This window comes from Malaclemys terrapin, chromosome 5 (genome assembly GCF_027887155.1).
Source record: "Malaclemys terrapin pileata isolate rMalTer1 chromosome 5, rMalTer1.hap1, whole genome shotgun sequence".
NCBI lineage: Eukaryota > Metazoa > Chordata > Testudines > Emydidae > Malaclemys > Malaclemys terrapin.
In genome coordinates this window covers 111213609-111238472 of record NC_071509.1, presented here as the reverse complement: position 1 = coordinate 111238472, position 24864 = coordinate 111213609, and the positions used below count along the sequence as shown (strand labels likewise).

The 24864-nt window shown below is 43.1% G+C and overlaps 1 protein-coding gene across 1 annotated transcript in view; it reads left to right on the top strand.

Moving 5' to 3' along the window:
* Positions 1-13450: 13450 nt before the first annotated feature.
* Positions 13451-24864, top strand: part of TACR3 (tachykinin receptor 3) — a 73165-nt gene continuing 61751 nt past the window's right edge. The window contains exon 1 of the mRNA XM_054030171.1: positions 13451-13941. Coding sequence (XP_053886146.1) covers positions 13466-13941 — 476 coding nt within the window. The 5' untranslated portion in view covers positions 13451-13465. The remainder of the gene's footprint in view (positions 13942-24864) is intronic.

The following is a 24864-nucleotide window of genomic DNA, read 5'->3' as shown; positions in this document are numbered from 1 at the left end:
CCATAATTTAGGTGGCTAATTATACACAAGTGTCAAAATATTCCTAGCAGGTTGATTTCTATTCATTTACTCTGGTCATTTGAAAGTGATCAGACTTGACAGTACATAGTAGAAGATGGTTATCTTCTTTGGTTAAAGGAGACAATTAAAAGAGAAAGTTGGCAGTTTGGCATGATATGCTAAAACGATCAGCGGTGTCACCCCTGACACTTTCTCCAAAAAAAGGGCAGAAAAAGTGAAGTCTCACTAGTTCTTGAAATAGAGGTATTGATTGGTTTACTATCAGAATGAATGTTACAACTTATATTTGAGAATGTATGTTACAAGCACTATTAAGGATCCCTTTTACTTTTAAAGTGTCCTTTGCCAAATATGCCACTACACTGAAACTGTTCTACTTGGTTTTATGGAAGCTAAAAAGAAATCTGTGTTCTACAGCACTGCTGAATGCCACTGGACTCTTGCATGTCTGTTCAAGAAATACCAAATACTCTCACATTTGACTTGGTAGAATGATCTTTTAAGGGCAGTAAGGGAGACCTATAAGTACGGATTTGAGATTCTCCTTTTTCACCTGTTTCAAAACCAGAAGGGAAAATAGACCATAGGCAGGTGAATAAGAACTATCAGTGTGTTGTGAAAATATGTCAAAGTGTAGCCCTCTGGAGCAGAGATGGTCTATTCTATGTTCTTACAGCACCAAGCATAAAGGAGCCCCAACTCCAACATGGCCTTTGGGCACTAACAATAGTAAAAGATATTTACTACTATTAATAATGCACCCAGGAAGGGAGAGAGAGAAGTAACTTTTCCACTAATTGGTACTGTGATGCGGTGTATATACCCGGCCTCCCAATAAAGATAGGAAGGACTTACTGGCCTGCCATGGAGGAGAGGAAATATTGCTGGCTTCCTCCAAGGTTGGGATTAGAGCTCTCCCAAAAAGTGGATTCCCCAAAATGGGGAATATTCACTATTGCTCAAGTAAAGAAAGGGCTGATGCCCAATCCTCCTCATAGACTTTAATACCAGAAGGGACATCAAGATCATTTAGTCTGACCTCCTACATAGTGCAGGGCACAGAAGCTAGCCCAGCCACTCCTTTAATAGACCCCTAAACTCGGCAGAGTTACTGAATTCCTCACATCATGATGTAAAGACTTCAAACCCATATAGATAAGGCCTTAGCTAACAATGCAAACGCCTAGTGTAAACACAATGCACATTAGTGGAGAATAATTTGCACATGTGCAGATATTCCAGTGACTAAAATCCAAGCAGAGATAAGGCCTTTGTGTTTAGTCAACTTTGGACATACATAACCATTAGTCTGGTATCCTCTGATGAGCCAGGAGTGCTTGCGTCTATGTTAGAAAAAAAAATTTATTCCCACAAGAGTCTAGATTTGAATGATAGCTATAATCTCCCCACAAGGGAGCAACATCCTGTGGGAAATGTGGTGTTCTGCAGAGGAAAGAAAGCAAATAAACAGCAGGAAAAAGAAGAGACTTAGTTTGGAGAGATACAGCATTGTTACCCAATGAATTTTAAATAAGCATTCTCCTCTCACATCAGTACTGATCCAATGACTGTTGCTGCCAGCAGCAGGGAGCAGGATCCTTTTAATACATTCACTGGGGATTGATCTCTGTTGCTGGCTCTGCCTTTACTGGCTATCAGTGGTGTGGGGCTCCACATTAAAGTCAGGGGAAAGATTGCCACAGGGAAAGACTTCAACTGGCTTTGGATTAAGCTCATAATGCTGATCTATTTTTGAGACCTCTGAATGAAAATCCTAGTCATTTGAAATGTATTACGTTCAATAAATACTTAAGCTAGAAAAACAAAAACATTGTTCAAAGTCCACCTTTATCACTATGGATTTAGCAAAACATAGCCATTCCTAGTGTACGTCACGGTGCTTTCTCAAACTTTTTGCTGCATTTGTTCCTTTATCCGTGGCACCAATATTACCATATATATGATGAAGAGTTAGGGCAGAAGAATGCTACAGACAAGGCAATTACAAAAATTTATAGAGTATACAAAAGAATCTTATCACATATTCATATGAAAATCCCACTATATTAGGATTTCCTTCATCATATTAAGACTGTCAACTTTAGCCATATTTTGGTGGGCCTGGCAGCACACTGCCCCTTTGTGGCAGAGGTGGGATGGGGTGTTAGAACCTCGCCATTCTCAAGTTCACGTGCCCGTCTCTCTGTGGGCAGCCGGTTGCGACCTAATGGCCTCCTTCCACACAATCACTCCTTGGTCGGGGTAGTGGGCCTAGTGGCTAGAGTCCGGGTAACTCAGCCCAAATGTCTGGGCGGGGTGGCCCAATAGCCAGGGTCCATATAAATCACCTCCCATGTTGGAGCAGTGCAGCCTAATGGCCAGAGTCCATACAATCCCTGTGGTGTGTGTGGAGGGTGGTAGGGGGACCTGGGCAGGGCCAGTGCAACCACTAGGTGAACTAGGCAGTGGCCTAGGGTGGCAAATGGTTGGGGGCACCCAGGGCCGTCCTCAGGCATAGGCAGCTGGGGAGGGCACCTGAAAATTTGGGGCACCACTGGGGAGGGATAGCTCAGTGGTTTGAGCATTGGCCTGCTAAACCCAGGGTTGTGAGTTCAATCCTTGAGGGGGCCACTTGGGGATCTGGGGCAAAATCAAGACTGGGTCCTAGTGTCCACCCTACTTGTATTCCTATCCCTGTTCTGACCCTTCCTGCAGGCTCTGAGTCTTCCTGGGAAAGGGATCTAGTAGTTAAAAGAGAAACAGTCTCCAGCCTGCCAGACCTATTAGCACAACACTGAAACTGTTAAAGAACCATTCAAGGGGTAATGAAGACATTTAACAGGCATTTGCCAACCCCCAGGTATCTACTGTCAGTTTCTGAATGTACTGACAAAAACAGTTGTGCACTCTATATGCATCTAAAGAAGTGGGCTGTAGCCCATGAAAGCTTATGCTCTAATAAATTTGTTAGTCTCTAAGGTGCCACAAGTACTCCTGTTCTTTGTGCATGACTGTAATATTTACTCAGAACATGACAGTCTACAGGACCTTAGTTTAAAATTTGCTTTAAAAATATTTCATTAGTGAGTTGGTGAAGATTATAAAATCACATCTCTAAAAAATCGTTGCATAGATTTTTAGATGCACAATCATCTTTAGCCTTAAATGCTTGGATCTTCAGACATATGGTTTTTTAAATACATTCTTCAAAAGACCACCCTTATCTAAAATACACATTTTAATTACTATAGTAAAAAAAAAAAAAAAAAAAAAAAAAAACACCACTTACTTCTAAAGTCTTCCTGTCCTTTCTGTCCATCCATTTCTCCCTTCACCCCCTCCTCCTCCCCCCCCCCACCCCCAATTGAAGGAAGCAACAGCTCTTTGCTTCCAGATAGCTGGACAGAGTTTCCCTTTCTTTACTTCTGACTATCTGATGAACTAGTTTTAAGCAAAATCAGTACCTTAGTAAGATATAAAATCCTTTGTTATGCCTAAAATCTTTGGAAACATATTTTTTAAAGTTGGTGAAATTTCATAAACATGTGTATTGTTATGGAGATCACACACAGTAAATTAGTGTTCCCTTTTTCTAAAAGCAATGCACATTGTTATGAACACACTAAACCTCTGTAACTGATTAATTTAAAATAATGTCTCTTTTTCAGTGAGTTAAATATGTAGTAATCTAGAAATGATTACTTTATGAAGGCTTAAGAGTACATTTAAAATATAAAATCAGCTTAGAAATACTGATTAAGAAAATGTAAAACAGAGAAGAGCAGCATCATGTATTCCATAATATTTAATGTTGTCTTCAGCAGACAGCTGACTCACCCTTACTACAAAGTTTTAAATGTCTGACAAACTTCAGGGCATATCAAAAAACCTGTGACTGACATTTTTTATTCCCAAGTTTAGTGCTTTAATTAAGTACCTTCTGCATGTCCATTCTGCGTGAGGGAGAGGGTACAGGGGTCTCTGCGGGGAACTGTGACTCTCCGCCACCGTGAGGCAGGCTGGGCATCTTGTTGTTCTTTCTGCCTTGTCCCTCCTCCCCTGCCCCTGCTGGGCTGCAGGCTCAGGCTGCTGTAGGGCATAGGAGCACCCGTTTAATAATACTGCCTAGAGCTTGCGGGGGCAGTGAGCCCCAGCCATAGAGGAGCCGGCGCAGCGCAGGGGGGCAGGAGCCCTGCAAAGGCAGCGGCAGCGCTAGCAGGGAGCAGCTGCACCCCACGCCCATCCTGCCCAGGCTGTGGCCTGGCGCACCCAGACTGCAGCAGATGCATGCGGGCCCCATCCCCCGTACACCCCTCTAGGTCCCCCCTCGCCACATTCGGGCTCTGTGGCTCCCTGGCATGTGAGCCGCTGCCGGGGCGCAGGGCCCTGAGACTGCTCTGGGAGCGGGAGGGGCAGTGGTGGCTCACACTCCCGGGAGCCGCAGAGCCCGAGCGTGGCGAGAGGGGAGCCAGGAGCCCCCAGAAGGCAGCTCCTCCCTGCCGAGCTGCTCCAGCAGCCCAAGCCCGGCAAAGCCAGTGAGTGGACTCGGGGCGGGGGCCTCCAGAGTGGGGTAGGGAGGGTTCATGGGGGGGGAGGGGGAAGGGGCTGTGCACCGTCCAGGGGCATTCAGGGGGCAGGGAGGGGGGAACCTGGTCTGGGGAGCAGCCTCTGGGCACGGCTGGCCCCTAGGGTCTATAAAGGCTCATTGGGATTTGGCCCTCAATGAACCGATGTTACCGGGGGGAGGGGAAGGGCTCAAGGTGGAAGTTTCACCTAGGGTGCAAAATATCCTTGCCCCAGCCCTGGACCTGGGCCCCCCCCTCTCCACCAGGTCCTGACCCAGGGCCCTGGTAGTGGCAAGTTCCCCTTGCCACCAGCTCAGCGGGGATCCACCCCTAACACCCTGATCATCTGTGCAGCTCTAACACCGTTTGCCTCTAAAGTTCCCCTGGGTCACTTCCTACCATAAACTCCAGGTTCTCCACTTCAGGGGGTCCTCCAATCTGTTCCCCTCCTGTGATGTACTCCATCTGGGCATCAGGATGCATCCCAGCTTGGCTGGCCTCTGGATCCTGGTGCACAGGCTCTCCCTCTTCAGGAGCTGGCGGCATGCCTACTTCCCCTCTGGCAGTCCACCTAGACTGAGCAGCTCTGCAGGCTTTTATACCTGTTCTCCAGTTGGAGCATGCCCAGCAGAGCTTCCGGGGCGTGGCTTCCTCTGCTAGGAAGGAACGGTTAACCCCTGCGGTACTAGTACAGGGCCATTCTGCCCCGTCACACATATCCAAAAACTTTAACAACAGTTTTGATCTAATTTGTATAGAAATATTAGAAAACCAATAGAAATGGGTGTGGTTTCTAATAATTTTTACAGCGCTATACCCTTCCGTACTGGGCATTGAGCAAACATAACTGCTGTCTGACAGACAGTTTCTTTGATTCTGCAGTGAGGCACAAATCTTGTCTCCTCCTGTACCGGTGTGTGGGGACCCTTCCAGAACAGCCAGTGAGCTTCTGCTGCATAAGCTAGGAGGGAAATAGTAAGAGAGGGGGAGAGAGGGAGCACACAGGGAACCTGTACCCCCGTGAGACAAAGAAGTGGTGCTAGGGATAAGGTAGGGCTGGAACCAGATGATCGGTTGCTACATAGTCCCCTGGTCCACTCTCTACTGCGGAGCATGGGTACCAGGGCTGGTGAGGCTATTCTAGCCATTAGATAAAATATCATCTGCAGAGAAGCTCCGCAGTTGCTCTGTGGTTTAGACAGAATGTCACTTGTCACCTTCCCCTTCCCCCACCCCCACATGTACACATTCCCACACACTCCCTTGTGGAGTTCCCCCTGCATCCTGCCGACTTACTCAGGCTTGGCACAGAGAACAGGATTTTAACATATGTGAACAATATCCAGGAACAGATTTCCAGCTGTTTTATAAGAACAGCTCCATAAATAAAAGCAATAAAACTATTTGTTCATAACCCAGGTAGGCTGACAGGCTCGTGATAATAGTGTAGGGCAAACAAGCTGCCATAACAAATAGGACATTGCTAAGCATTTCTGAGTGATCGCAATTCTTCCACTGTAAAAATCTAAATGAAAGACTGATAAAGAGTGAATTTCAAAACAGTCAAGAAGAAACCCAACTGAGGAAGACTTTTGAAGTATCAAAGCATCTTCTGAAAAGTTAATTCCTTGAAGCCCTACCCCCTCCCTCATCCCACTCCACCCTACCGTACCCTGGAAGTTAGATGAAAGAGGCTGTGTCTACATTAGAGAATGGAATCACAGACAACTGATCAGGTGGGACAGCACCAATGTAAATAGCAATGGTGTAGTTTATCCACGGTACGTAGCAATGCTGTACTGGGTGCAGTTTTGCTATACATCCATACTGTTGCAGTCTAGGTATATAATCCCACATTTCCTCGTGCAGTTCCCTGAAGCAGTGACTTGGAAGAGATTTTGAAAAGACATTTGGTGCCTAGGGAATTGTGGAAGATGAAATCAAACTCCCAGAACTCCCAAAGAACCAGCATAATTTAGAAGACTTAAGCATTCATCCTGACTTCCATTTTGTGATAAAGTTTCCACTGCATGCTCAGTATAAAAGGTTTCTGCACTGGAACTTTTAAAAAGTAGCTCCAAGGTATATAGGGCAGCTATAATGAAATCCTGAAGGATGTTCCAGCAGCATATGCAGAGATTTAATCTTGATCCACCTGGTTTTTCTTTACCATTCACAAATACATAGGAATACTTGGGAATATGAAATGACAAATGGTTTTAATTTGGGGAAAACACAATAACCAAATGTTTGCATAAAATAAAAGTAACAAAATAAAGAGTGTATGAGGAGTACAGCTAACCCCAAACTCTTAGTTAAGGGCCAAGAACTCAGTCCTTACTCATTAACCTGATTAGATCTAGTGGTGGCTTAGTGGTGGCCAAGTGGCTCATAGGAGACAGCTTTACTCACCTGTCTGCTTCAGTCCATTGAAGGCAACAGCACTAGGTTCTGCTCCACTCCATTGCTAGTCCCATAGGGTCAAGTCCACTTCCTCAGTGTTCTAAATCTCTGGGTGTGGGAAACTCCAAACACAGAAGGATGCAACAAAGTACCCCTAGCATCTCAAGCAGACTCTCTCAGTAAATCTCCAAAGGGATCCTAAATCCCAAATCCATGCACACTTGATCTGGCTACCCAATCTCAGGCTGAAAGCACCACTGGACCTGTTGTCCAGATTAGAGTGGTCCAATTCCAGGGCCGGCCTTACCATGAGGCGAACTGAGGCTGCCGCCTCTGGTGCCAGACTGGGGTGAGGGGGCACTAGGACCCAGAGTGTAGAAAATTGTGTCTGCTGCAGGTGCATAAGTATTCTCTCTGCTCTAGATGCACAGAGATAGTGGAGTGAGTGCTGTGCGGGAGGAAGGAGGGCACAAGAGACATAGGCAGGCAGGCAGGCAGGAGAAAAGGTGAGAGGGAATAACAGAAAGCAGCAGAAGCTGCAGGGAAAGAGGAGGAGGAGCCTCTTATGTACCTCTCTAGCACCCCCAGGAGCCTGGACTGATTAACACCAGCTTCACAGGGAGCTTCCTGTTTCCTGCTACTTCCCTGAACCCACTTGAGGAGAAGAGGCCGTCAACTGAAGTAGTAGGAGCCAGTTAGTCCCTTAAGACACTGATATCGTCCCTCACTCAAGCCCTGCTACCAGTCTGCTTATTTGTCCCCTTCAATTGAGTGTTGAGAGCCAGTATAGCTGGCACAGAACAGCAGTCATGAGTGAAAAAAGAAAACACCCCTTTAGGGCACCATTCAGAAAAAAAAAGAAAGAAAAGGAAGCTTTTCTATCTAAGCAGGAAGGAGCTCTCCTGAGATACATAGATACAAATATTCACGGTGAGCCTTCCGGCCCCAGTGAGGATGTGAGTGGTGAGGAGATGCCTGATCTTCCAGTTAGTCAGAGTGCAGGTGACCTGGCAGCTACTGCAGCATCCATATCTCCATCTCAAATAGATGTAACCATGCACATTCCTGAAGAAAAGTGTAGATCAGAGAAGAGTGTGGTGGAGGCACAAGAAACAGCTGCTGCTGAGTTTAGTTCCTTAAGTCTAGATGATCCAGGACTGTGGACCCACTTGAGCAGTAGCCTGAGGGACTTCCTTCTACTTCATGGGCCACAGCAAGTGAAAAACTTCATGCTCCCCAAAGACAATGAAATAGAAGTTTCCATCCAACATATTACTGGCGTGAAATCTCCAATGGTGACAAAGTGGAGAAGCCATGGCTTATGTACTCAAAAACCCAGAATGCTGCATATTGTTTTTGTTGCAAACTCTTCCAGTCTAATGTTCCAGCCACATTGGGTTCTACAGGAACAAAGGACTGGAAAAATCTGGCTAGAAATCTGGGATGCCATGAGAAGGCAACAAATCACCAGAGAGCATTCCATAGGTGGAAAGAGCTTGAGATGAAACTAAGATTAAAGGCCACCATAGATGATCAGCATCAAGAGAAGATTGCATCAGAGTCTCTTTACTGGCAAAATCTGAAAAGGCTCATTGCCATTGTGAGAATGTTTGCTACTCAAAACCTAGCACTGTGTGGCACTTCACATCAGCTGCATGTGCCAAACAATGGAAACTTCCTAAAAATTGTGGAGCTGATGGCTGAGTTTGATGCTGTACTCCAGGAGCATCTAAGAAGAGTCACCACCCAAGAAATGTACACACACCACTACCTTGGAAAAACAATTCAAAATGAGATCATACAGTTACTGGCAACAAAAGTCAAACAGAAAATTGTGGCAGATCTGAAGTCAGCAAGATATTACTCTGTTATTCTGGATTGCACACCTGACATCAGCCAGACGGAACAAATGACTTTAATGGTGCGTTTTGTAACAACAACAGAACCTAGTGAAAATATCCCTGCTATGGTGACTGTCAGAGAGCATTTTCTAGAATTTATTGACATTGATACTACAGGAGCTGGTATGATAAATGTGCTTCTTAAAAAGCTGGAAGATACGGGAATTGCGATAGCTGACATGAGAAGTCAGGGCTATCATAATAGTGCCAACATGAGAGGAAAGTACAGAGGTGTGCAGACACGGATCCTAGAGTTAAACCCTCAATCTTTTTTTGTCCCATGCAGTTCTCATTCATTGAACTTGGTGGTCAGTGATGCAGCACCAGCTTCTAGTGAGGCTGCTGAATTTTTTAATGTAATTCAAAGCATCTACGTATTTTTCTCTGCATCAGCTCATCGATGGCAAATTTTGAAGCAACATCTGGGAACATCCTCTCTTACACTGAAACCACTGAGTGCCACACGATGGGAAAGTCAAGTGGAGGCAATAAAGTCTATCAAACATGAAATTGGGAAGATAGATGATGCCATAGTTGCCATTATGGAGGATAATCCTATGACAGGAACTGTTAGTGGGAGAACAGTGTCAGAGGGAAATGGAATCACCAGAAACATACATAACTTCATATTTCTGTGTGGCTTAGTGGTGGGGCATGACATACTGTTTGAAATAAATGTTGTAAGTAAGAAACTACAAGGTGTTGATCTTGATATATATATGGAGCAATGGAACAACTGGACAAAGTAAAGTCATATCTACAGTCTTACCAGTCAGATGAGGGATTTCAAAACGTTCTGAAGAGTGCACAGAAGTTGGCACAGGAACTTCACACTGAAGCTATTTTCCCACCCATTCAAGAATACAGAGTCACCGAAGAAGACATTTTGATTACGAGGCATGGGATAATCCCATAAGAGACCCCAAACAACAATTCAAAGTTGCATTCTTTAACCAAGTACTAGATTGTGCGTAATACACGTAAGTTGAAGAACATTTCATGCAGCTCAAGGAACATAGCAGTATATTTGGGATGTTGTATGATATTCCAAAACTCCTCACTATACCTGAAGAAGACCTACACCAGCAATGCAGGGCACTAGAGACAGTGTTGACACATGATGACATGCACGATATTGATGTGAGTGATTTAGGTGATGAACTGAAAGCCCTTTCAAGATACATTTCAGCAGGATCAACTCCAAAGGCTATTCTGGAATATATGTGCACAAATAAGATGACCACCCTCTTTCCAAAAGCTTTTGTTGCTCTGCGCATACATCTAACACTTCCTGTAACAGTTGCCAGTGGAGAACGCAGCTTCTCCAAACTGAAGTTAATAAAAACACATCTACGCTCCACAATGACACAGGAGAGGCTGGTGGGCCTTGCAACCATCTCAATAGAGCATGAGCTGGCTCAGACTGTGGACCTTCAGCAGGAAGCCGTTCAAATCTTTGCAACCAAGAAGGCACGGAAAGCACCACTTTGATCATTCAAACAGATAAAAATGCCAGTGCTTACTATGCAGACAAGAAAAAGTTACATTTGTTGTTCAGGCATTTGAAAGTTAAGTGTTACTTAAAATTTTTGAACAAGGCATTTTAAGTTGTTAGTTCTCCTTTATTAGGGTAGGTAGCAGAGCAGTACCATGAGAGGAGTAGAACAGGAAGAAGGCAGAATTGAGACTTTCAAAGCTTTGGCCCAAGCGAGGGGGTATGGGTGCGTCATTTGATCTCCCTGCCTCAGGTGCCAAAATGTTGTGGGCTGGCCCTGTCCAATTCCCTCAGTGGACAGGCATTCTCACACTCATCTCCCCTTTCAGGTATCTGCTGACACACAGCAAATATATCAGTTTTGGGATGTGGGGGTAAGAGGAAAGTCTATGGGTAGAAGCACGTTGAGGAGAGTAATATCCATAGGGCCACTACACTCCCTTCCACACTGGTGGCCAGGCAGCAAGCAGGCAGGAATGAAGGAGTGAATGGAGTCTGGCTCTGCCCCTGCCAAGCACCAGCACCAAGCACCTATATCTGCTCAGTATATAGGGATGGAGTTGATTGCTTCCCTACGAGAGCAAAGAGGGAACCAGGAACCAGATTGGTGCTCTGAGTCATAATCTGGTTCCTGATTTGCTCCTGAAACAGTGCCACTGCCCCTTAATTGGGGCTTGTAGCAAAGCCACCATTGAGTACTATTAGTATGTGTAAGGGTGACATAATTCGGTTATAAATAAGCGGAATGCAAGAGGCGTTGAAAAGGAAAGAATGAGTCTGTCCAAATTACAGATATACTATAGAATCACATAGACAGACTTAAAAAAATAAAGTCAGTGCACTTGAATTAGGCCTTTTTACCCAATCATTTGCACCATTATCTGTCAAAACAGTGAAGACTGCAATAATTGTTACAGCTGGCCAATCCTGCACTCCTTACTTGTTGAACTCAGCATTTCAACACTCCTGCAACAGACTCAGACTCTCACAGGGCTTGTCTTCACCGCAACATTATCTTGGACTTGCCTGGCTCCCATCCACAAACATAACTCTCCCCCATCAGTGCAGTGGTGCTTTCAACCGGAGATAGGCTTAAGTCTCTATGCAAGGATGGATGGACTGAGTAATAGTCACACACTGGCAATGTTCACACTCACAATGAGGACTCAGGCTGAATCGTTCCAGTGTTGATTGTCCTCCAATGCCTTCCCACAATTCCCACCAGGTGCCCAGAAGATCAAACAAGTTCTCCCCCATTTCACTGGCAAAGAATCAGAACAGCTCAATTAACTGCAGTGCTAAGAACCACTGGATATGACGCACACAAGTGAGTTCTGAATCAGTGTAGAAGTTACAACTCCAGTATGGCTTTGCAGTGTGGCTGCTTGCACCTAAATGCCAATCCCCCAAATTAACTCTACAGTGAAGGCATGCCCATAGTCAAGTATACACACCACATTCATTGAGTAAATACATCAGCCAAGAGAGAGCACAAAGTAATACTTCATCTCTGACATCCCAAAGAAAATATATTCTGATGCCAAGTATTAGTTCTAAATTGTTGAAGTATGGAGCAGAATGGCACTGAAATGCACTCATTGCTTGCACAGGGCAATGCCTCAGATAGTCGGTGTTTGACGGATTTGACAGTGCCTTCCAATCAACATCTGCACGAAGCAGAATCTCTATGCCAACTGCAGTTACAGAACTAAGAAATATGTGGCATTACATCAGGTTATAAACCCAGCCGCTTTACCTCGTCCCATTGAGAAATTGACATCAATCAATGAAGATAGCTATACTGGTTGCTCAAATTAAGAAAAGGTGCAAGAAGTTCAGGTAAACGAAGAATGTTTACAATTGCCCAATGAATTCAGAGCAGGTAGGGTTTGTACAATATAAACAATTATTATAAACCTGTACTACTGGATTTTTTTTTTTCAGTACAAAGAAAATAAAATCCTGCTGATTTCCCCAGGTTTAGGAAAATTTTATCTTACTGTCAATTCTACACAAAGGACTATATTATGCTATCAATTGAAATCAATAGTTGCTGAATAAACTAGTAGCTTTATAACATCCAAAGATTATTCTATGAGGAAAGATTCATTAATTTAAACTTTATAAATGTTTCCTGACAGAATTAACTATTACATGTAAAGAAGTGCAGTAGAAAGCAGCAAGATTTATCATTCATTTATCTCATGAAAAATGTCATTGCTTTAGATCTGTAACAGCAGGAATAAATAGCATGCGGTCAAATGAAAACTTGGTGAAGGAGGGGTGGGGGAAAAGATGAGCATCAAAAGAGGATCTTAATAAATTGTTCTCAAGAATGTGTTAATACAAATCAGGGATGTATCTGATGTCCACTAATACTGCCAGCCAGACTGGCTGCTGCCCTTAGCAGAATGCCCAGCATTTCTCAGAGAATGTTCTGACAGAATACAGAATGGAAGTGACAATATAGTGTGGTTTTATTAGCATCTGAGACTTGGAATGTTCAATTGATTCCAAAAACACAGAGCCCTACAAAGCTGGGGAAAGGAGTATAACAACAAAACAGGCATGAGCATGAAAGGGTAAAGAGGGAAGTGAAGGGGGAAGGGGGTGGGGAGAGAGGGAGAGGATTTATTCTCCTTGTTCCTTCCTTCACAGCTACTGAACGTGGATGCTGCTGACAGTGAATGAAAGCTGGGGAGAGGAGGAGGGAGAAGAGAGAGAAAAAAAGTGTCATCACCCCACTCCCTTTAGGACGCCGGGGAACACACAATCCTATAAAAGGTGCTTCAGCTCCTGATCCCCTTCTCCTTCAGCAAAGCAGAGAGAGAGCTGGCTGCACAGAGAGGGAAGGGGACAGACAGCGTGTACTACTCACAAGCAGCAGCTCTCCTGGTGTAGCATCCTTTTATAGTTTAAGCAGCATAACCACATGTGGTGTTGCTCAAGCTTGCTCTGATCCCTCTCTCACTTCCACTAAGCTGTTCTCATTTTGTTGATCAACTTTTTTGGGGGGTGGGGGGGTGGGAGGGGAAGTGGAGGAGACTTTCATATTGCTGGGACAAGGGAGGACATTCAAGATGACTTCTATACCTGCATCCAGCTGGAGTGCAAATGAGAGCAGCAGCTGGAACACGAGCTTTTCTGGGTCAGGAGGCAACTGGGGGCAGCCTCTGGGAGCTCAGGCTGGTAACATCTCCTCCCCTTTAGCACCCACAACAGCTAACTTCTCCAACCAATTTGTGCAGCCCTCCTGGCGCATTGCCCTGTGGTCTCTGGCTTATGGCGGGGTGGTGGCCGTGGCCGTCCTTGGCAACCTGATTGTCATCTGGATCATCTTGGCTCACAAGCGTATGAGGACAGTGACTAATTATTTCCTGGTGAATCTGGCCTTCTCGGATGCCTCCATGGCTGCTTTCAACACCCTCATCAACTTCATCTATGCCCTGCACAACGAGTGGTACTTTGGGGAGGCTTACTGCCGCTTCCACAACTTCTTCCCCATCACTGCAGTCTTTGCCAGCATCTACTCCATGACAGCGATTGCCGTGGACAGGTGAGAGAAGGGAGGGGACAGGTGGAGATGATGGGGTGGAGACAGAATCTCTCTGCTGAAAAATCCCTGAGGGAGAAAGCCAAATAGGTGAGGGGGTTGAGTGATGAACACTGCACCTAAAGTGCTCTGTGTGGAAATTCTGCTGCAGTCCTTGTGTCTGTCAGACAGATCAGCACGGACACTCCACTGTGCCTTTTCAAGATCCCTCCCTAATGCTCATTTTAACTTTTTCTTTCCTCCTCTGTCTGATTTACCTCTGTCTCTCTCTCTCCTCATCTTTTATTCCCTCTCCCTTAGTCTTGCTTTCACATTCTTTTCCTGCGTGAGGACTTCAGCAGCTGTCTGTGCTCCCATCCTTTCAATAATGATTGTGCTATGCCAGCGCCTGCTCTGGGTGTGCTCTTTACCCAGGGAGATGCTCCGTTCTTACGGTCCATGCCATTGTGCTACACCCTGCTGCTGGAGAGTCTATTCTAATGATGTGATTAGAGGAAGCATTTCAAATTTCCTTCTTTATTTCTGCAGCTGGCAGTCACTGAGGAGGACACATCCCAGAGAAGCATCTGCCTCTTCTTTGCTTCCTCAGTGGAGGGAAAGCAACCTCAGACTCTGTTGTCAGTAACTCCCCTAGCCGGAAGCTTCTTTCAGCTTTGCCCCTCCTGATCTTAGCTAATGAAATGATTTACATTGTCATTTGTGTATACCAGTAGGGGTGGCTACAGGAGGTATTATGTTTTTAATCAAGTGTATGATTTCCCCTCTCAATAATCAGAGCAAGGAAGCCTGTGATCCTGAGAGAAAATAGAACAGGGACAAAACTTCATCCTGGTGTTCTTGATGCTAATGGGATGAGATTGATACAGAAGTTCCTATTGACGAGAGATTTGACACCATCAAATCTCTCGCAAAAATGTTTCACTAGATTGTTCCCTGACTCTTGCAAGATCAGTCTGTGGCTCTCCCTTAGGAAGCGCTCCCTTCTTCCTGATCACTTTCACATACACTGTATTGAAAGGGAGACTCGGCACTTCCTTCATGAGCCTAAGCAATTTAGTTTACATTCAGAAAAACTGGTAGCTTAAGATTGCAGATCTGCAGCAATAGGTAGTGTAGTTATTTCTAAGACTCTTTACTACGTGTTTGTTATTGCAGTGCATTTATAACTTTTTAAATGCAAGAGAGTACATAAGCTATTAAAATCATGTTGTGTAGGTTTGCTCACTTAACTTGCTAGAAAATATGAAACTTTGGGGGTGACAATTTTTTTCAAAGGTTCAATCATATGAAGCTTTAAAAACAAGTGCAAAGACAGCAGCAGCATTCCTACAGAGCAGAAGGTCAGAATACTTCTTTGTGAGTTCTACTAAATTGTAAATCTGAAGGCTGAATTCTCAGCCACAAGAACTCATGCTAGGTACAGCTGACAGAAGAGTGGTTCTAAGCCACCTTTCCACTTCCTCTGCTCCTGGGGCCAGTGAGAGCCATTCTACCAGCCCCAAATTGTACGAGCACACTGTGCTCTGACTTCACTCCTGCTATCAACTCACTGTACCTCACCTCCAACACACACCCCTCTGCTGAAGGGGACGTAGAGTAGATGGAATAAAGACAGGTATGCCATCCTTATGACAGCCGAGGATTCCCCAACTGCCAATTTAGGGATAATTTAACGTCCTCGGTGCTCCAAAGAGTCTTTAGTGGGTACTGAGGATCTTGCCCTAAGCTTTTATTCATATCTATCCAGATGCCATGTCAGCATTTTTTGGTGAGAAAAAAAAATGAGATATTGCATTACACCAAATATTGCTAATTATTCTAGGAGATTGGAACCAAAGATGAAGTTGTCCTGTGTTACAAAGTCCTCAAGGAAGAAAGATTGGTGTATTTCTAGAATGAGTGAAAAACCACCTGCCCTGCTCCACACTGCCTAAAACTTAAGTGCTTGGCTTGGTTTTAACAGGTTGAAAGGCACACAAGTGTTTGAAATTCATTAGGTGCCATTCTTCCCTCTGACTTATTTCTGAGAACAAGTGACGGGGCTCAGAGATCAGAACAGGGGCTGTCACCAGAAGACATCTCCCTCCCCCACAGGCACCTGCACCCAGAAAACACACACACACACACACACACAATCTACGCTTGGTGTGTGGGCGGGGCTGGGGGGTGCAATCAAGTGTGAAATGAGTCCTTTTCTTGACAGAGTATAAACAAATATTCAGCTCTCTGCAGGGTTTATCAAAAGCCTTTTAAGACAAAAATCTCCCCTTCTGAGGCTCAAGCAGGAGAGCAGCAGCCACTACTGCCTTCTTTTACACCTAAACAGCTGGGCCAGACACCCAAATGCACATGCTCTGTATCTTTTAACCCTTCCCCACCTGCTTCTACAGCACATCCCTGCAGACTCATAAGGAAACAGTTTAGCTGTGAATCCCAAGGAGGATCCAAGGCCCAACCCCTCATGGGACCCAGCTAGGTAGCACATCCATCACAGGACATTGTTCTCAAAGAGGTCACTTCCTGGAGAAGAAATATAATGTTGGGTTTCTGCTTGCTTTCATGAAAGATCTCATGCCTTCTGCCAGAGTCAGGATGTTGCTTCTGGTATCCTGGTCAAGTTTTAACTCCAGCAATTAAATTCTGTCAATCTAAATACCTCCAACATTATCAATTGGATAGGTTATATTCTTCACTTCCTGTCTTAATCTGATGTGTAAATTCTGTTAAACAGTTGTCACATTCCACATCGGACACATATGCATTTCAGCAGTGGGTTAAGTGATCCGTTTTTCATTCCTACCTCACAGAGGTGCTACATGTCTTAGTTCATTACTGTCTGTTATATACTTGATTTCCCCACCTGAAAGGCACTATAGAAATGCAAAGGTTACTTTACAGCTATTTTATCTATAAATCACTTCCATGTAGTGTGCCAGGGCACTTAGGAAACAGCAGTGAAATAAAATACAATACAATTAGCATGTCAAGAAAACAATGTTAAGAAAAAATATTTAAGAACCATATGCCAAAGCATCAAATTTAAAACACCAGGGGGGAATGCTACACAAGGACTGACATTAAACAAACAGCTTCTTTTGCAGAGATGTATATGTCCCATATGACTAGAAGCTATTAAAATCAAGGTTCTGAGACTCAAAAATGCATACCTGTAACTGAGTTTTATTGATTGTGTGTATTAGTATTCACACAGTAGAGGTTATTCTTCACTGACCCAGGTGTCATTAACTATCAGGAAGGGTATTGATCAAAGTCTCAAGTGATGTGGATTTCCTTCAGTACTTCTAGAACTCTCTGTTGTGTGACTAAGTCAAGTTCTTGGATGGATGTGCTTTATCAATTGTGTGTTCAGTATGAAGTCACTGGAACCCACACAGGCCATCCCAAACTAAGGCAATCTCCTCTGTGAAGCTGATAGAGGTGCTGGGTTCAGAAGTGGAGGATGAAGATATTTTGGGTCAATGAAATTATTCACAGTCCAAATCAGTTCAATGTGTAAATTTAGCAGCCTCTAAGAGAGGAGAAGTAAAACATCTAGTTTTCTCCCACAGCCATCATCTAGGCTTGTAAGAAGGCCACGTTTTGAAGTCTGACTTTATTTGATGTTTCCCACTACCAATTTTCATTTCTACTTACCCTCTTTCAGATTGGTGAGGAAAAACTCTGAGGTTCCAAGGGTAAAGCAGTAAGGGGATGCTTTGGTACCAGACCCAGTGAATGATCATCATAATTCTACCCTTCTCCCCTTTCCACCAGCTACGCTGATCTCAGCATAGAGGAGAGGTGGTGTGGTCATGCTGGAAGAGTTGGGTAGTTTAATACTTGTTTTCTCTATACCCATTTCCAGTTAGAAAAATCAGGCTTACCCTATGAATTACTCTGTGTTTAAGCCTTGAAATTAACTTTGATAATACTGGTGAAAATGGATAGGTTTTGGAGCATTGCATCATAGGCATTGTCAGCATGGATGTTGAAGACTCCCAGGATAAAAATCTTTGGGAATTTTATGTGCATAATGAAAGGTAGCATCTCAGTTTTCATTTATTTATTTTCATGGATATTTATACTATTAACGCACACGGAAAAAAAAATCACTACAACTAATGTATTGTTAATGTTTCCATAATAATTCTCTCACCTTTTCCAAGGTTCATAAACACATTATTATGAAAGGAGTCACCAGATAGCAATGTTACACATATCTTAGAAGTCTGTTTTCCTAGTATGCAAAGAAGTTTTTGCTCCTTGAAGAAATGCCATATTGTTATTAGCTTTTTATATGCAGTAGTTCTTGGAGGAAGCAGTGGCTGATAGAGTTTGCTCTCTGGGTTTGGAGAAGCTTTCCAGGAACCAAGTGCTGGACTGTAGGCTAAGATTTCTGAAGAGTGATTTGCTTGTGTGCTATTTGTGATGCCTCTGTTCCAGGATGTGTGTGTATAGGATATAGCCGGACTCTGCCTCACTCATTTCTCCTTCACTCGAAAGCCAACCTGCAAGGCCCCCGAATTTGCTACTACTCAGCAGAGGGGCAACACTGCCATCAGAAGCAGTATTGGTATTGGTATTGGAAAGAGATGTGTGTATATATAACAACTGATTTTTCCCCACTTTATTCATATTTCTGATAAAGCAAAACAAGACTGCTAGAGAAATAAATGCACAAAGTTGGACATAAGTATCTTAACATACATTCTGGATTTCCTAGTCTGGAGATTCATGTTTCTACTTTGTATTTAAACTTGTACCATCGTGCCTACATATGAAGAGGTTCATGCACCACAAGCCCTTCCTCATGGGCAGGCGTGGCATAGCAGCTCTCTGCCCATATGGCATTCCCTGCGGACAGTTGCTCCTTTACTGTAGTGTTCTCTCTCCCCAAAACTCAGCCCTTCAGCCCAGGCATGATTTAATACACGCCTTTTTGGGTTACAAAATCCAATAGGACAACAGTCCAAATGCCATTTCCAGATAGCGTTCAATCCCAGCTCAAGGGTTGATTCCACTATATCAGTAGCTAGGAGAGGAGCCCAGCCCATCTGCTACTCTGGGTTCTAACCTAAGGAACCTATAACTAGCAATCAAGGTCCTCAGTATAGGCTCCTTCCTGCCAACCCTCCCTATCTCCTTTTGCTCTAGAAGCTTACTCTTCTCCCCATGGTTATTTTACCCCCTCCTAGCTTCTTAGCTGACTGCTTACTCCAGGATAGGCACTCAGGCCTCATGCTCCCCCTAGACTTCTTCTTGTCACTGAGTCACCCTCATCCCAGGAAGTGACTAGAGCCTCCTTCCATTGCAGCCCCCTCTGTTTTTCAGTTTCCTGGTTTTATACTATTGTCCCACCTCTTTCCCCACCTGGGTTTCATTCTCAATTAACTCTGGCCCTCCTTCTTTCAGTTGAGGCAGGATAACCTAATTGGCCTCTCAGAGCTGGTGTGGGGTGCACATCCCCTCACTCTAGGACTATACTATTTTATGTGAAAGCAGGCAATTATGACTAGAGCTGTGTGAAATACTTGTACTGAGCCTCAAACTAGCCAGAGCCTGTAACTACAAAAGTTAGAAGACAGTGAACCGCCCTCCCTGAATTACACTCCATTGCTACCATTCCCTCCTACAACCCCCATAACGTATTTCATTGGACCTTTAGATGGCTTAGGGCTTAATCAAAACAAAAAAAATGGGAATCTTTTGAAATCTTGATTTCAAGAAGTTTAGCTCAGGCCATTCAGGAGGCATTACAGGGCTTGTTGGGGAGTAGTAAGGGGTCCCTTTGGCACAAGGGTTCAGTCTAGGGTAGGAAGGGGCATTTTGTCAGAGCTTCAAATGAGCCTGCAAGGGTGATTTGTCTCCAACCCACAAGAACCAAACTGCAGGGTTCAGTAGTTGCCAGGAACCTCTTTGCAAAGCAACACATGTAAAGATTCCACTGCCCTAAGTACTACTCCTTTCTTAAACAAAGAGGAAATAATTAATCCAATACATTTTCTACAATATAAAATTACTGTTTTAAACAGAAAGAAAGTGACTAATGTGTTCTACCACTGAGCTACTCCATTCATTTTAACAAAAGAAACTCTTAAAAGTGCAGCTCTGTGCTCATGTCTTGTGTTCTTGTATTCTACTCAATATTTTTTTTTCCTCTGTTGCTTCACCCTTCCCTTGCTGAGCAAATGGAGCTAACACTCTATTTGAACATATTAATGTTCCATATATCACTGCTTTTGCTTGTGAACTAATTACATAGTGTTAGAGCTCTTTGTTTGCTCCATGTAAATAGTCTATGCTTGACGTTTCTCTTGGAAACTGAAAAGCTTGTTTCTTTCCAATAAATCCATACTCCTTTCATAATCAGGCCCTCTTTTAGACAAAACTGCTATTGCCTTCATTAGAGAGACAAGGTGTGTGAAGTAATATCTTCTATTGGATCAACTTCTGTTGGTGAGAGAGACAAGCTTTCGAGCCACGCAGAGCACTTCCTGACAGTATGATGGCATCCCAACAGGCCTGGTTTCTGAAAAATCTTCCTCCTAAACAGTGCTTCCAAGAGTACTGGTTGCTTTGGGGGGAAAAAACAAACAAAAAAAATCCTTGATTTCATAGTTTTTTATACTTTAAGATTAATCATCTTGATGGAAGTGAATACATGATTGATTTTATATGGAAGTTTGGTTCAATATATTTCTTTCTATGTGCAATAACTTGGACCCTCATTTCTTTTGCTAAAAAATACTGATATCTTAATTCTCATATCGTGGCCAGCGTAGCTAATACATCACATCCTGAAATGAGTCATTGACTCTAACGGTATCATAGAAATCAATGGACTAATCCTGGAGCTGCAGATGCTAAAATCTTCTCAGGCTCCAGACTTAAAAGTAGCGATGTACCTACTTCAACAAATTACCCTGCTGAAATTGGAATTCTTCATATCAGGAATATTTTGCATATGGTGAGGTGTGCGCTCCACAGATAGCAGTAATGTGTAAACGGTCTCTCAATTCCTTATTTTTATTTTCCTTATTGATAACATTGGATTCATACCATAGGCCCAACATGTCACATGGCTAGCCCATTGCCACATTAGCATTTTCAAAGCATTCTTTTCATGATTCACCTTTGTTTGATCTTAAGTCTAATCATAGCATATTAAACACACATATATTTCCATGTTTTACTAACCATCTTTATTTTTCATTTCATCTGCTTTGAAAAGTTCAGACCCAAAATGGAATCTACTCAACATAGTTATTTATTCTGAAACATACCAACCCTCCAAAACAACATTTATAGCATAGAGGTTTTTTTTCAGGAAGGCAATCTGCTAACAAATCTGGGATGCAAATTCTCTTTGTGATTGTTGGCAATGCCTTGCCCCATTCCTCCCACTACATGTGCATATGATTACCCTTTCTGTCATGTCTGTCTGTTTGATTTATTCCTTTGAGGAGCTAAAAAACTCTGTACTTTGACATCTGTATTCAGAGAATATCTGAGTATCCAGATAGTTAATTTCTTCAGCTACGTCAAAGTTAGGTCACTTGCTTTGAATATCACTTTAATATATTATTCTCCTAGGATTTTATCACAGCAACAAAAATATTCACTTAATAAAAATGTACTTGTATAGTGCCATTCTACCTGAATATCTCTAGCCACTTCACAAATAGTCACAGTTTATGGATTAGGCCTCCCAGCGTCCCAGTGAGATCAATTAGCGTTTCCCCCCATTTCACAGATGGATAGAGAAGTCAAGGATTTCTTTTTCAAACATGTCCTCTACTTTTGACTGTGCCAGTTTTTGAGTGCCCTATCTGAGACAAATAGGACTTGATTTTCAGCACTGCTGACTATCTACATCACCAATTGACTTCATGGCCTATTGTTGTCTTACATTATGTCTACACTAGCACTTTTGTCGGTAAAACTTCTGTTGGTCAGGGGTTTGAAAAAAATACATAGGTGACACCAGCAGCAGTGTGGACAGCACTATGTCGGCAGGAGATGCTCTCTTGCCAACATAGCTATGGCCGCTTGCTGGGGGTGGTTTAATTATTCCAATGGGAGAGCTATCTCCCATCGGCATAGAGCAGTTACATGAGAGACTTTACAGCGGCACAGCTGCATCAGTACAGTTGTGCCACTGTATGGTCTGTAGTGTAGACGTAGCCTATGAGTTTGAATACTCGAATGTAGCGACGTCCACAATTAGCAGACATTTTTGAAACTGAGACCTAAATGAACTGGCCAAGGTCACATAGGAAGTATGTGGCCTTGCAATGTTCTCTCTAATTTTTTCCATCCATGCAGAATGAATTTCGTTATGTGCACCAATAGCAAGGTAATGTGCGGCTGTGCGCCACCAGTAGAAACAAAATACCTAGATAGAATATATATTTTTTTCAAGTTACCATAGGGATAATTACTCCAGCCAGGACAGGTTAGGCATTTTATAATTCACTACTCAAAGAATTAAATTTAAGCATAAAAGAGAAATAAAATTATGAAATGCATAGACCAGTCAGAAAAAACTAAAATAACAGCACTTTGAAAGAATAGTATTACAGAGAATATATGTACATTGCAGGAAGTGCCAAGAAGTAACAGCAGCACCACCACCACCACCACATGTGTTGGGAGGTGAGTGAAAGACATAGTGTGTGTGTGTCAGAGACAATGGGTGTGGGGGTAAGACAGAGACAGTGTGTGTGTGGGTGTGTGTCAAAGACAGACAGTGTATGTGTGTGTGAGAGAGACACAGAGACAAAACATGTGTGTATATCTGTGTGAGAGACAGAGTGTGTATGTGTGAGAGACAGAGAAACAGTGTGTATGTGTGTGTGTGTGTGTGTGAGAGAGAGAGAAAGCGCGCTTGTGTGTGCTGGCTTCTGGAGAAGTCTCTGAGAGACCATGCGCTGTCCCTTTAAGGCACTCACACCAGAAGGCTCAGACCACAGCAGCTCTCCTGCTCCTGAGCCCTGGCCCCCTTCCCCCACTCTGCAGAGATGGGGTACACCCTGACATCAGCCCCCCCCTGCTCTGCAAAGCAAATGGGAGGGTCCCGGGAGCAGCTGGCCAGGGGCTCCAAGGTAGAGAGCAGGAGCAATGCAGCTGCAGAGCAGCAGTGGGAGTGGCACCTAAATACACGCGGTAGTGTGCCCCTCTGCTAATTAAGTGTGCGGCACTTGCTTCACTCCTGCGGCCACACAACAACACAGCTTAGAACAGAACACAGTGTGGCAGTGTCAGAAATAGAACATGGGGCTCATGGATCCCATTTTTCTGGTTTAGATAAAAAGACTCTCTTCCTTCTCTTTCCCAAGGCCTCTACACTCAGGTCCTCACTTTTTTTCCTTCTTCACTTTCCTACTTCATCCTCTGAATACATTGCACCAGATTGTTAGCTAGTATAAACTGGAATAACTTTACTGAAGCCAGTGGAGCTATACCAATTTACAACAGCTGAGGATCCATCTGCTTAGCTATTCAGCTCTCAGAATCATTTTCCTGTTAATTGTTCTACTTTTAGTTCCTGGTTTAGATTACTTGTGTTCTACTCTTAGATCTTATCATTTACAATTTAACACTTAATTTCTGAAGATCTATCAAATTAAAAACTCCATTAGCCTTCACCAACAAAATGTAGATAATTTGTTGGTAGATAATTAGGTTGTTTTTTGTCCTCAAAGTCTTCACTTGCTTTTGAAAGAGGATATAATTTACAGGTAGAATGGTTTAGTATCATTAGTAGATTAAATCTTGCATAACTGAAAATATAATTTCTTTTTTTATAAGCCAAGACTACAGTAGAAAAATATTCTCATATATACCCTAATATTTTGAAGGCCATTTAAGACAGCTGATTTTTCCCCAAAAATAATTTTTGTACATTCTAGCCTTGACCCTGCAGGGGTGAGGTGCTGATGAACACCTATAGCTATCAAATTTTTCACAATTTTATATAATTTAAATAAGATTTAAGTGGATTCAATATTTAAGGTTCTGGTCCAACTTCCAATGATGCCTTGGAATTATTAATAATATTTGAAAATATTAATATGGAAATCACCAAACACTAATTTAACCATAAATTATTTATTAAATCCAAAGGCCAAATGGTACTTATACAATTGCTCTAAGATGCCCAAAAAGCCTAAATAATAAGCAATTGACTACATCCAAACAGTAACAAAACATTTATAAGCATTTGACAAAGATACTTACCAACGGGTTAAACCCAGGGGTGCTTAGACCAATATCGGTCAGTTCCAGTGTGGTCAGGAAGGTATTAGCAATGAACCCTTTAAGAGTTTCCTTTTTATACCTTTTAATAAACAAGTGATGTAATTGCCAATTAACAACGTTAGCTAAAAAGCAACTTGAGGCAATTCACCCTTATTTCCAGTCTTAATCCAGATAAGATTTAAAACCTGATTTCTTCCCAAGGCCTTTTCTCCCCTCCTTCTTGCTGCCAACAATTTTTCCATTGCACCTGGGTTCACATAGGATTTAACACTGGTGTATGGGTTGGGAAGGGCTATGATAGCTCATTTTAAGACAAATTCTCTTTGTTTTATTTAAAACCATCTGCAGTTCTTCCTCTCAGTCAGAGGCTTTCCTTTTAGAATCTTCCTCTTACCTCATTAGTTATTCTTTGAACCAGACAGCCACCCTACTTCATTTCTTCTGGCCTTATAACTTATTATTTTCAAGGCCTTTCTTCTATTTGCTAATCAGGGCCTTTCTTCACAACACATATATTTCCTTAACCAAAGTTAAAATAACCCTAATTCTTTAATTTCATAATTATCCTACAGGTTGGGATGTAAATTACACAACGTTGGTATTCTGCTCTCAATAAAATTATTCACAACTACATGAGATTTGCATTTATGTGATGGGGCTGGAAAT